Source organism: Dermochelys coriacea, chromosome 19, assembly GCF_009764565.3.
Source record: "Dermochelys coriacea isolate rDerCor1 chromosome 19, rDerCor1.pri.v4, whole genome shotgun sequence".
Lineage (NCBI taxonomy): Eukaryota > Metazoa > Chordata > Testudines > Dermochelyidae > Dermochelys > Dermochelys coriacea.
The window spans coordinates 8,229,020-8,242,573 of NC_050086.2; the positions used below are offsets into that span (position 1 = coordinate 8,229,020).

At 45.2% G+C, this 13,554-nt stretch overlaps 2 protein-coding genes across 4 annotated transcripts in view; both read right to left on the reverse strand.

The window, feature by feature from the left end:
- Positions 1 to 1,494: 1,494 nt before the first annotated feature.
- HMGCL (3-hydroxy-3-methylglutaryl-CoA lyase) lies at positions 1,495 to 12,959 on the reverse strand. 3 transcript variants are annotated; one of them, XM_038377866.2, is made up of 9 exons: positions 12,626 to 12,959; positions 11,550 to 11,633; positions 8,843 to 8,950; positions 8,053 to 8,148; positions 6,785 to 6,933; positions 5,396 to 5,459; positions 4,761 to 4,949; positions 3,838 to 3,963; positions 1,495 to 3,166 (listed from the first exon to the last, which is right to left on the reverse strand). In XM_038377866.2, exons 1-9 carry the CDS (start codon positions 12,710 to 12,712, stop codon positions 3,065 to 3,067), a joined length of 1,005 nt encoding a protein of 334 aa, XP_038233794.1. In that variant the 5' UTR covers positions 12,713 to 12,959; the 3' UTR covers positions 1,495 to 3,064. The 3 variants fall into 3 exon arrangements, with proteins under 3 accessions (XP_038233794.1, XP_043361937.1, XP_043361938.1); XM_043506002.1 differs by having other exon boundaries at positions 3,838 to 4,017; positions 12,626 to 12,756; XM_043506003.1 differs by lacking the exon at positions 12,626 to 12,959 and adding an exon at positions 11,883 to 12,465 and having other exon boundaries at positions 3,838 to 4,017.
- The window catches only part of CNR2 (cannabinoid receptor 2), a 36,186-nt gene continuing 30,049 nt past the window's right edge, over positions 7,418 to 13,554 (reverse strand). The window contains exon 3 of the transcript XR_006278226.1: positions 7,418 to 7,429. The gene's annotated coding sequence lies outside the window, so the exon portion shown is untranslated. The remainder of the gene's footprint in view (positions 7,430 to 13,554) is intronic.

Below are 13,554 nucleotides of genomic sequence, written 5' to 3' on the forward strand. Positions count from 1 at the left end.
GAGACACGGGGAAGGGAAGCTACAGCTTGGTTCAGACCATCGCTACCTGTGGAGGGCGAGAAAGGACTTCGGCCAAACCACCCTGGCTACTAAGGCGGGGGGGGGGAGGGAAGAGAGAGAGAGAAGGGGAAATTGGATGAAACCATTCCTTCCTTCGAAGGGGGTGGTAGACTACAGTACTGCACTCAGAACTGGGGTCAGGCCCTTGTCCTGCCCCCAGGACTTGGCCTTGGGATCTTTGCAGCCTCCCCTTTGCAAGGGGGAGGCAGCTGCATCCCTTGCCGCCCCAGGCTGCAGCACAAGCAGGCAGGGCCAGGTGCAGTATTGCCGCCTGGGGAGCAGGGCCCTGCATGCTAAGCACTTGGTAAAGCAACCCACATCCTTTCATGTGTTTAGCCCTGCTCCTGTACCTTTTACTTCATACATCTGATGAAGGGGGTTCTAGCCCATGAAAGTTTATGCCCAAATAAGCTTGTTAGGGTGGAAGGTAGCACAAGGACTTTTTTTTTTTTTTTTTTTTTTTTAAGTTTTGGTTGGAGTATTCCTGGGGATTTCGTCACATGACGCAAAAAAGAAAAGGAGTACTTGTGGCACCTTAGAGACTAACAAATTTATTTGAGCATAAACTTTCGTGAGCTACAGCTCACTTCATCGGATGTAGCTCACGAAAGCTTATGCTCAAATAAATTTGTTAGTCTCTAAGGTGCCACAAGTACTCCTTTTCTTTTTGCGAATACAGACTAACACGGCTGCTACTCTGAAACCCATCACATGACGATCTTTACTTAAAGAACATTTAATTCCTGGAGACTCCAGGTCAGTCCTGGAGGGTGAGCAGCTCGAAATCTGAGCCCCTAGTCACAGGAGAGCAGGGCAAAGAGCAACCTCACCCACTCCCGCTGCCAGAGCGTGCCCTCCAAATCTCTAAACCACAAATCAGCCTAGCCTGAGCAAAGAGCCCCAGCTAGGTTTTCCCCCAACCTCTCTGCTGGTTCACAAGAGATTTTGTATTTCCATGGAGCCGCAGAGAGGTTTAAGAGTGAATTTATTTCCACTCTCCAGCCTTGAAATTTGCTCAATTCCAACATTAACTCCAGTGCTAGATTTCAGAGTAGCAGCCGTGTTAGTCTGTATGCTCAAAAAGAAAAAGGAGTACTTGTAGCACCCTAGACACTAACAAAATTTATTTGAGCATAAGCTTTTGTGAGAGCTTTTGCTCAAATAAATGTGTTGGTCTCTAAGGTGCCACAAGTACTCCTTTTCTTTTTGCTAACAAAGTACTGTTACGAAAACAGTCCCATCCCTAGGAGTTAAAGCCAGGTGGTATCCCTAGAACGCGCTGTCCATGAGACAGATTGATACAGAAAAGCTGTTAAAACAGAACCCCACTACAGGGCAGGAACAACAATGTCATTACCACCAATGCTGTAAAAATTAAATGCATTTTTAAAACTAACCTGGTGTTATCGGCTGGATACTAACAGGCACTGAGCACTGCCATTTTTAATTTATTTATTTATAATTTATTGATGTTACATAAACATTTATGATGCCAGCGTTTTGCAAAAAGGATGTTGGTGCCGTAAAGATCATCCCAGTGGAAAGTACGTAATAGAGAGCAGAGGTTAGTCATGAAACAGATGCCCACCTGCCATCAATAGAAGTTTTGTGCATTAGTAATTGGCTCAGGCTCTTTTTAATTATCCATACTTTTATGAAAAAGCATTTAATAATTTGTTCAGTGACAAAAGAGTTCCACAGAAACTGAATGGCTGGCTGACAATTCCAGCTGATATGAGAAATTCAAGCAAAGTACAGAAATTATACTAGTTCTGTTTAATTTCTTCTTGCCCTGTTGGTCTAGGTCAGTGGTTCTCAAACCATGGGTTGGGACCCCAAAGTGGGTCACAACCCCATTTTAATGAGGTCACCAGGGATGGCTTAGACTTACTGGGGCCCGGGGCTAAAGCCAAACCCCACCATCCGGGACCAAAGCTGCAGCTCTGTGGGCTTTGGCCCCCGCCACCCAGCATGGTGGGGCTCAGGCTTTGACCCTACCATCTGGGGCAGCAGGGCTTAGGCAGGCTCAGGTCCCCCATTCTGGGGTCATATAGTAATTTTTGTTGACAGAAGGGTGTCACAGTGCAATGAAGTTTGAGAACCTCTGATTTAGATTTTCTCTGCAGTCCTGTAACCATAAGGCACTTCTTCCACACTCTCCCATTAGCATGCTGCTCACACAGTAGTTATCTTGATATGATTTCCTGTCACAGACTTAGTACTAAGTTGTTCTTTCCCCGGTTTAATTACACCAGATTTCTGCTACTCTAATATTTCAGATGATAAAATCTGCATCTTTCCCTAACACAACTGACAATTATCTGAAAAGCATCTTATGACCCATACCATCCTCCACTACTGAATACTAAGAGCTAAGATCCAAAACTGGATCTACATCCTTGATATTCACTCCGATTTATAGAATAAAAGGTGCTTCCTTGTGTTTTCAATCTGTTTGCTTATGTTGCAAGGAGAGGATTGTTCCATGTAGTTCTGAAGCTAAAACCAGTCCGACCCAAGGAAAGTGCTCTAACTGGGTGCACTGTAGTGTTAGTCCTATGATGACAATCCCCTGGAGGTGGTAATTAACTTGAGTGGATGCTCTTCTGAGCTCCATGTTAACCTCAAACAAAAAAATCCATTACTCCTATTAAGAAAGCTCAAAGAAGTTTCCAAGGTGCCTACTGCCTTCTGTTCTCTGCGTAAAACCAACCGTTGTGTCCCTTACTCTTCTACAAGTTTGTCCATTTCATGACAGCATTGTCAGAGGCCAGCTCCCTTCTCTCTTTAAAGATGTGTAATATGTTCATCTAGGTCTGCTATAGCAATCTTATTTATTTCATTTCTTTGTAGATTCTACTATATATCATCTCCCATTCGCCAAGTCCAGAGCGCAAAAGGGAATATTTAAGCACAACCCAGGCAGCAAATGTAAACTTGGCAGGGCTCCAGATCTGCACTGAGGCTCTCTTTGCTGACTTGTCGGAGGAGAAACTGATCCGTGTCACAGTTTGCAGGAAGCCTGAACCACTTTGGAGCTGGTTCTTCTGTTCAGTGCTTTGCAGATAAACACACCTGCCTCCATCAGCTTCTGTAGATCCACTCCCTTTACGAGACAGAGATACAACAGTTTGTACATGCACTTGCTGTGTGGGCTGCACAACAACTATGCCACAACATTCCAGACTGGTGGGCAGCTTCGGAAAATGGTATGCTGTTTTGGTAAGACTCTTGGGTAACTGGTCACTAGTGCAACTCTGACAGCGGCATTTAAAGTCACGCATTCCTTAGTGTGCACTCAGGGAAGGAGTGGGGGAAGGGAGAAACTCAAGGTCAAAAGCACCATAAAGGAGTGAGGCTAAATCCAGAGGGAATGGGGCTGGGGGGAAGAGGGGACACAATGACCTTTGAAGCTGGAACAATGATCAGCTGTGCCCATATTCTTTCCCCTGTGCACTCGTAGAAAGTGACGTGTAGGAAGTTCGTTACTTATTATTGCTCAGTGTGGGCTGGGTTTTCTGGATGTTTGCTTTAACGCCCTCAAGTCCAGACTCACTGATTCCAATCCACTCCCTTATCCTTGCCGTGACAGACAACAAGGGCTCCTTCAGCCAGACAGAGCCTCGCTGTATTTGGGTGGCAGCCACCCGAGTACAGGGAAGCTATGTCTGCCAGTCAGGGAGTCTGTAGGTCAAGTTTCAAAGCCACGTTTCAAGCCCCGATGGAGAGCAATGTGAGCGGGCAGTGCCATGACAACTGTGAGCCCGCTGTACTTACGGTATGAATCCCCAGGCCATGTAGCATGTACACCAAGTCTTCTGTAGCTACATTTCCTGATGCTCCTTGTGCGTACGGGCAGCCTCCGAGACCAGCAACTGAGGAATCGACCACGCTCACACCCATCTGAATAAAAAAACAGGCGTCTGTAAAACTGTCTGCAGCTCTGGTCCCATCATACTGTAAATCAGAACAACACTGCCCACGTTTGGGTCAAAGGTACAAGCATCCTCTGGCTTGGGGAAGAAATTTAATAAAGAACTGAACAGGCATTTTGGACAGTGTCCTGGTCAGTCCCTCATGCCTGGCTGCATAGGAGAGAGCTGTGCCAAATCCAGGCCACTGACAGTCCTGAGAATTGTTAAAGTCCAGTCCCTAACGCAGCCCAGATAGGTGAAGCACCCAGCACGCTCGTTTTACTCTCATGTGTCAAAAGATACGAGACCAGCCCATATCAGTGATGTTCCGATGGAAATGTCCTATACTAGTTTGCACATATGCATGATCTTCTATTAACTCATTCTCAGGGCCATAAAGTGCTATTAACACTTCCCTCGCTACAGCAGATTGACAGACTGTTGTAATTCATGAGCAGAGCATGCAAACGTACCAAAGTGCTTGTTTCAGATACTGCTCACTGCAAAGAACGTTGAGTCTAGTTACTGCAGCCCATATGGAACCCTGCATAATCCGTTACTCGGATACCACTGGGTTAAGAACCCCAAGTGCTGATGTACCTGAACCAAACCAAGGCACAGCTAGGGGACTTGTGACAGTTTTCACTCACACCCACCATGATTTTCTTGGTTTGCATATATACCTACACGCACGCGCACACAGGAAAGGGGACAGTGAGAGACCCTCAGCACATGAGGGGAGACAAAACCCACAGATATTGTTCACTGAAGCAAAGGAACACTTACCTGAAGTGCTACTAAGGTGTTGGCGAGAGCCTGCCCATAGGTATCATGGCAGTGAACAGCCAGGGCCCCAACGGGTACCTCTTTCATGACTGCAGAGAGCATTTCCTTCATGCTCCCAGGGGTCCCAACACCGATGGTGTCACCCAGGGAAATCTCGTAGCACCCCATTGAGTACATCTTCTTGGATACCTGCCCCCAAAATGACACACTTAATGAGAAAACAGATTTGCTATTAGGATCCCAAAGCACTTCACAAATTGAGACACAAGCTATAGAGAGGGATCGTTTCACTTGCCCTGAAAATGCAGCCACCTCTGGGGTGGAAAAGGACAATCATCAGACTGCACCCAGGAACACTAGATATGCACAGTAGAGAGGACAAGAAGCGAAGAATACCACTTCCAATTAAATCTGTCTCAGCACTCACTTCCTCGCTGAGCTGGCAATTGGAAGAACACCCCTAATTCTTGGTGGGAGATGTGGTCATTAAATTTCCAGGTGCATCTCCATAAGCAAACAGCACCCTATTCTGTCTCATGCAAAAAGCAAACCTCCAAGCAGCTCAGGCCACCTGATTCTTGTCCCAAGCATACCGAGGATTAGATAGCCTCTGGCTACATTTACGGTGTACTCACCTCTGCAACTTTAGCAGGGGCAATCTTTCCTTCATAGGGACAACCAAGAACACAAGAGACATACCTGCAGATAAAGCCTGAGATTAGCAGGCTGAATTTGGGGGTGGTGGGAGAATAGAATACAGGCTAAGTCAGTCAGTACATGCAGCATTCTAAATAATGGGAAATTTCTTCTAGTTTTCCAAAAGCCAAAAGGTGGAATTCCATGGACAAAGGCTTACAGCCTCTGTAATAATTCCCTCTGCACAAAGAAACAGGCAGCCATTACTGGGGTCAGGCACTCTGCTAACCATTTAATACTTTACACCACGATGTAGGGAGTATTTGTGTGAAAATGAATTAATGTAATTCTGGATCCTTTGATATAGTGGCTCTCAACCTTTTCAGACTGCTATATCCCTTTCAGGAGTCTGATTTGTCTTGTGTACCCCCATATTTCACCTCACTTAAAACCGACTTGCTTACAAAATCAGACAGAAAAATACAAAAAAGTGTCACAGGACACTATTACTGAAAAACTGCTGACTCATTTTTATCATACAATTATAAAATAAATCAATTGGAATAAAATATTGTACTTACATTTCAGCGTATAGTATATAGAGCAGTATAAACAAGTCATTGTATGAAATTTTAGTTTGTACTGACTTCGCTAATGCTTTTTATGTAGCCTGGTGTAAAACTAGGCAAATATCTAGATGAGTTGATGTACCCTCTGGAAGACCTCTGTGTACCCTCAGGGGTATGCATTCCCCTGGTTGAGAACCACTGCTTTGATAGAGCCCAAGATATAATTAAAACATTAAGAAAACTGAAGCTTAAAAAGTGGTGAAATCTGTTTTCCACAGGAAAAGGAACATTCTATTATTTGAGACCTATTCACATGTAACCCACAGCACTGAGAGAACCGAATTTGAGAGACCTAGTCATATGATGTACTCCTAGCCAGGAGCTTGGTTCAGGACAAGTTACTCTTACAAGTAACATCAGCACAGTTTGACCATTGTAGAAGAGAGGAAAATGACTCAATAACGGTATCTGGTCAATGAAAAGGGATTAGGATTCTTTTGTTTCCAAAGTCATGCAGACCATGAAGCAAAGTAAATAAAATCAGCATAAAAAGAGATTGGAGTAAATCCCCCTCCTCTGCTCCTGAGAATTTAAGGTGGGTCATAAGCAGCAAATGGGACGGGAGAGAGGTCCCAGGCTGCACTGTTTTTGCGGGTACAGGAATGGCTTCAAACCAGTACAGTTAAGTGGTCATCACCTCCCCAACCATATTAGCCTTGGGTATTAGCCCATGCCCCAGTAGTCTTACTTTTCCTATATGGTTTGACATCATTAGCACAGGTTAACAAACTGGTTTGATATAGCACTGGGCTTTCTTACCCTCTGACTGGAACACTGGCTGCTCCTGCTGCATGCATCACTTCACTGAACCTCTGCAAACTCTCCTCTATGGAACAGTTAATGTTCTTCTTAGTGAAGAGTTCAGAAGCTGCTCCAAAGATAGACACCTCCTTGGCCCCTGCTGCCACCTTCCAACAGGGAGATGAGAAAGAACAGAAGGACTCATTTCTGTTGCTAATAAAGCACTTGTAAAAGGTCTGATCCTGCAAGGTGCTGAGCATTTTCCACTCCCATTGACTTCAAACCCAACGATCAGGCCCCAGTTCCCATTGACTCAGCAGCAAGCAGTTAAACTCAGTGTTATCACTGGCTGCATTGGACAAGTCAATATTCTTCTTGTTATACTTGCATGATTTATTGTGGAGCTCGGATTCTTGCACATTACTGGTAGAGCCACGTGATAATACTGCCACTTCACATTTTGCCTAACAAGTATGTATCAGCAATAACTTCAATGGAATGAGGAATTTGTGTGGCCGTAGCAGCCTGTATCAGTGAAGATATACGTTGAAGGGATAAAGCTATTTACTCCAGAGGTGCAGTTACAGATCATTACTGGAACAAAACCTTATTCTACTGAGATTATTGGTTTTATAGGTTTGTAATTTTAAAATTTATTTTCCCCTAGAGAGAATTTTCCCCGAAGACATTTTGTACAGAGTATGTTGAAAAGAAACCTAATGGTTTGTTTTTTGTTGTTGTTTTTTGTTTTTTTGTTTTTTTGTCAGCCATGCTCTGTAGACCCTTTGCAATTTCTGAAGCTGTCTGTTTTTAATATAAGAGCTTTTTCCCTTACAAACCAGATTCTCATCTCAATTCACCCCACAGCAAAAACATAATCCTTGATTTGAGACATCTGAGTGTGTCATGGAAATGATTGCAAAGCCATAAATGCAGCACTGAAGCCACTTCCACAGGATATAGTGGAAGCAGGGACAGAAGGGTTTGTTTAGACAGAAATACCATGGCTGATCACCAGAAGTGAGGCGGGGCAGGGCTCGAATCAAGAACACAGATTTTTGCATTATAAGTGGCATGTTTCAAGTTCCCCACTAGGAAAGACACTCTTTAGATAAACTACAAGAGCTGCCTGCTGCATGTTGATATTAAAAACAAAAATCAGAGGAAATGTTATAAAATACAATTTCTACATATCTCCCACTTGTTTGAAGTGCTCCCACCCAAACAATGACATGCATAATGCACACTAGAGAACTCAGATCCAAAACACAATACATTTCTCTTACCGCTGCTTGAAATCCTTTAAGATTAGGGGTCAGTACTGGGTAGCTGACACCAGGAAATTTCTGAATTCCCTGCAAGACTTCTGTGTGGTCAGCCATCTAACCAGCAAATGGAGAAAAACTTTAGAATATATGAAGAGGTTATTTATTCAGTGAGTTAAAAAAAAGCTTCTTAAGACCGTGTCTCAAATGAGAATCCAAGGGACTAGCAAAAAATCAAGACTTAAAGAGATGGCTCTTTAAAAGCCAAACAAAACTGTACTGGAAACATTGGGGATATTTGAAAGTGATCACTTAAGAGTCATCCACTCAAGGAGAGGATCTCTCTTGCTCTTTTTGTTGTGTGTCCATTTGAATCTGCACTTATTCTTCACTGGTGTTCAAAGGGAAGCTCTAGTCTGTCCTATTAATCATGAGGCAATTATGACTGGTTTAATATCACCCTATGCTCCCTCACTCTACTGGTCATCTCGTCTTATACTTGATTGCAAACTCTTTGAGACAAGGACTCTGTTATGTGTTAACACAGTGTTCTGTATAATAAGGCCCTAATCCCTGATTGGAGTTTATAGGGCCTAGCATAACACAAATAATAATAAATGCTATAAGTGATCTAACTATAACAGAGAACAGGCCAGTGAAGCAATGTTAGGTTATTTCTGACTCAGGAAAGTTTAAGACGATATTTAACAGTGTAAAATAGAATATTAACAGGCTAACAACTAACTTTCTGCAACCATATTGAAATCCACTTTCTGATCACACAAAATCTCAAGTAATCCCAGCTACTGACCTGAGGAACCCATTTGGGAGACACAAAACTGGTAGCCTCTATGACCGGAAGTCCTGTTTCAGACAGCATATTAATTAAGCTGATTTTCACCTGTGTAGGGACAATATTCTACAGGGAAGAAAGAGAAACATCCCTAGATTAAAGTTACTTTAAACAAATCTTGTTAATACAGCAAAAGATTATACATTTGTTGAAAAACTCCTTTTTCAGAAGAAACTAAAAGTGATAATACAGATCTACTTTATTAAAGGATTTGTTCTGTTATCTATTATAATATGATCTTTAAGTAAAATGTGATGCTTTATTCTATGAAAAAAGAAAAGGAGTACTTGTGGCACCTTAGAGACTAAAATTTATTTGAGCATAAGCTTTCTATAGCTCACGAAAGTTTATGCTCAAATAAATTTGTTAGTCTCTAAGGTGCCACAAGTCCTCCTTTTCTTTTTGCAAATACAAAAAGCTACTCAGGCTGCTACTCTGAAACCTGTCTTTATTCTATGAGTTTCTAAGCAAAGTACTATTCAGAATTTAGAGAAATTTTTTCAACAATCCCCTGTCAGTTTCACTCTGCTGCTAGCCCATCCAAAGCAGAATACTTGTGCAATGGTCATATGGAACATCCTCAGAAGTAGAAGCCAATCACACAGATAATTAAGAGGCCAATCCTGCAGACTGCTCTTAATTCCCACTGAAGCAAAGGCACTATCCACACAGCCACAGCAACTGAATTTAACTATGGCTGTTAACAGCTGTGGCTGAAAAGGGTTATGATCAGTTTGGTCTGGCCTGTGTGGACAGGACCTAAACCACAAGAAAAGCAACTTAAGAGGCCCAGGCTTTAGCCCAGAGGTGGGCAAACTTTTTGGCCAGAGGGCCACATCAGGGTGCAAAACTGTATGGCGGGCCAGGTAGGGAAGGCTGTGCCTCCCCAAACAGCCTGGCCCCCGTCCCCTATCCACCCCCTCACTGCTCCCCTCAGGACCCCCGACCCATCCAACCGCCCCCACCCCGCTCCTTCTCTCCTGACTGCTCCCTCCCAGGACCCCCTGCCCCAACCACCATCCCCCATCCAACCCCTCCTGCTCCCTGTCCCCTGATTACCCCAAACCCTATCCACACCCCTGCCCCCTGACAGTCCCCCTAGGACTCCCATGCCTATCCAACTCCCCCATTCCCCATACCCTGACCGCACCCCCCCCAGAACCCCCAACCCATCCAACCCCCCCTGCTCCCTGTCCCCTGACTGCCCCCCTAGTACCCCTGCCCCTTATCCAACCCCCCCCCCCGCTCCCCACCCTCTTACCATGTTGCTCAGAGTAGCAGGAGCTCGCAGCCCCACCGCCGGGCAGGAGCAGCGGGCCGGCAGCATGGCACGCTGAAGCTGCGGGGGAGGGGCTGGGGGCTAGACTCCCTGGCCTGGAGCTCAAGGGCCAGACTGGATGTGGCCTGCGGGCCATACTTTGCCCACCTCTGCTTTAGCCCTGGCCTAGCTAGGCTGCAATAAAGTTGCAATGAGTTCAGCTACAACTGAGTTCACAGCTGTTATTAAGTGCTGTTGTGACGCATGCAGGGCCTCCCTCCATTTTGTGCACTGCAGTAGACTCTGGATGAACTGTTCAAAAGAAGTCTCACTTCCCCCTTAATGGGGGATATATCACAGCTATGTCATCACACTACGAACTGGAGCTCTCCAGCATCAGCTACAAAACATGGCTCTTTCCCAACAAGCTAACAATGGAATTTTTGCTATACCATACCTCTCACTCTTGCTGCCTAGGCTGTACAGACTTTACCCTTCACATACTGTTCAGCGCTGACAGATTTTTTTTTTTTAAAACAGGTAAACAAAGCAACTGACTTAAGACAGAACGGAACAGCCCTTAGCTCAGCAGCCTTGCATATGTCCTCAGTAGTTTTATTTGTGTTCTCTCTCAGGAATTTAATTACAGTAGGTATTAGACCCTAATACTGCAGAGCTGTAAGCAAAGCTTAGGTTTACATACATGGGCAGACCCATTGAGTTCAATGGTGTTACTGAGCTGCATAAAGTCATGCATGTGCTTAACTTTTTGCAGGACCAGGATAATAGCAAACTACCCTCCTGCAGCAGACATGAAAATCCGTTTTGAATACAAGAGGGAATTCTAGTTCAACATAATTTGTAATACAAATAAAAGACAAGCTCACCTGTGAGTTAATTATATCATCCTCTCATTATATACACAGGGAAGGTATAACAGAAATTAGATTAGGCTGAATGCCTCAAGAAACAAGGGCAAATGGACTCATTAACAAAAAGAAAAGGAGTACTTGTGGCACCTTAAAGACCAACAAATTTATTTGAGCATGAAGTGAGCTGTAGCTCATGAAAGCTTACGCTCAAATAAATTTGTTAGTCTCTAAGGTGTCACAAAGGAGTACTCCTTTTCTTTTTGCGAATACAGACTAACACGGCTGCTACTCTGAAACCTGTCATAAACAAAAACACATCTGGCAATTTATATGGCAATAAATGTATTGGAAATTGAAGAAAAAAGTAACAGGATTTTGGGGAGGAGATTGTGAGCTACAAATATATTCTGACTGGGAGAATCAAATAATGCAGGGCAGTGTTGAAACAGACTCACAATGTTCAAACATTAAAAACAACAAGATATTACAACACCCTCTCTGTCATAAGCGAAGCACAGAGAGCAGAGTCCCTTACTTTTTCATTCTGCAGTCCATCTCTTGGGCCAACTTCAACTATTTTCACTTGTTTGGGAAGGGAGCCAGCTGCCGTAGAGCTGATCTACACAAAAGACAGAGCAGGAAAAAAAGACCCTTTATAAACCACACAGGGCAACAATTTTTCATGTTTTTGTCTCTCTCTCTTTTTTTTTTTAAACATTAACTGTGTCTATGATTGTTTCACATACTAGTAAACATGGAAAAGGTGTCAGAGTACTGTTGATCCCAGGCATTCAAAAATCATGAATCAATCCCCAAAAGCATGAGTTTTTAAATAAAAATAATAAATTTGGGTATTCTTTGTATTTACCTTCTGCTTTCTGAGCCTTTGAGGGGAATCTGGGTCACATTTTCAGGCTTTTCTCTGCAACCATGAGAGCTAAAAACTCTTTTTTTGTTCGGTTGTGTTTTAAAGAATAGCTGAGAGACTCGCAAATGAATCCAGGAACCAGAGTTTAGTACCAACTATCAGGACTCTCGTGATGAAATCAGAAGAACTGGCAACACTTGACCAATTAGCCAGCATAGCCCTTTGTAGACCGACTATGTATACAGCACTCTCTCCTTAAAGGGGTCCGAAAGAGCTGAAAGGACCAGCGCGATAAGCCCATAACTAAATACCTGCTCCGTGACCCCAGGCAGCGAGGGCAGCACCACTACGTAAATCTGGAACTGGTTCAGAGTCAGGCCAGGTCCGCACTTTAAACTTAGGTCAGCCGAGCTACTTCGCTCAGGGCTGTGAACAAGCGTGTGCCCTGGGCGCTGTAGTCAGGCTAACGCCCGGCGCAGAGGCAGCGAGGTCAAGGGAGGGACTCCGCGGCCCACCGCCTCTCAGAGAGGAGGATTAGCTGCCCCCGGAGGGCTACAGGGTGGTCGTGGCCCCCGTAGTGTAGACGGGCCCCGAGCTCTCCGGAGAAGCCGGACGGCGGCGTTGCTATTAGCTCAGCAGAAGAGGGGGTGGCAGCCTGGGGCACAACGAGGCGCTCGGCTCCCTGAAGAGATGCGAGGGCCCGGGGGAGGCCGGAGCCCCGCGGGAAGGGGGGAGCCACTCACCGGGCGGAGCGAGGCCGCCAACCACGGAAGCGCTCGCTTGGCGGCCACCATCTTGGGACGCTCACGTGACAGACGCCCTCTTGTCATGTGACCTCTCCGTCTCTCCCCCCCCCCCGCCGCCGCCGAGCACGTGACCCAAGCCACTGGAGGCTCCGCGGCTCGCCCCGCCAGCTGCGCGCTAGTGGGTCTCGGGAGCCGGCCGGGGCAGAGTTAGGCCCAGGCTCAGCACCGCCCTCCGGCCCTGTTCCGAGCCAGCGTCCCATGGCTCTGGACGGGAGCTGCCCGTGGCCCTTTCCCACTCCAGACCTGAGGCTTGCAGGAGATGGGGCTGAAGCACCGCATGGTGAGAAGAAAAAGGACCAGGAGGACTTGTGAGCCCTTCGAGCCTGACAAATTTATTTGAGCATAAGCTTCCGTGAGCTGCAGCTCACTTCATCGGAGGCACGTAGCGGATGAAGGGAGCTGTAGCTCAAGAAAGCTTATGCGCAAATAAATTTGTTAGTCTCTAAAGGTGCCACAAGTCCTCCTGTTCTTTTTGCGGATACAGACTAACACGGCTGCTACTCTGAAACCTATCATGGCAATAGGCTCTCAGATGTGGAGGAGTGGAAGGGACTTAGGGCCCATCAGACTCCTGAAAGGGGTACAGTTCTCTGGAAAGCTTGAGAGCCATTGCTCCAAGCCACATTTATATTGAGTCTGCTATCTTCTGCTTTGCAGCACACTGTTGTTGAGTTGCTATACAACACTTTGAACAGTGACACTTGTGTCTACAAGCACTTTCCTCCCCGCCTGCTCTAGTAAATTGCAGACTCAGAACAGCCTTTCATAATTTTAATCTGGATGTGCTATAAAATCCTTCCTTTACAAACTTATCAAATATAAGTACTGAGAGGGGCTTTTTTGTTTAACAAAACTGAAGAATTATA

Excerpts from the sequence above, each read along its gene's own strand:
- HMGCL (XM_043506002.1), bottom strand. The coding sequence starts at position 12,712 with ATGACAAGAGGGCGTCTGTCACGTGAGCGTCCCAAGATGGTGGCCGCC. Across the intron at positions 8,951-11,549 it reads ATGGACTGCAGAATGAAAAA|AATATTGTCCCTACACAGGT; the intron begins GTAAGGGACTCT and ends TCTTCCCTGTAG. Across the intron at positions 8,149-8,842 it reads CTCCCAAATGGGTTCCTCAG|ATGGCTGACCACACAGAAGT; the intron begins GTCAGTAGCTGG and ends TTTGCTGGTTAG.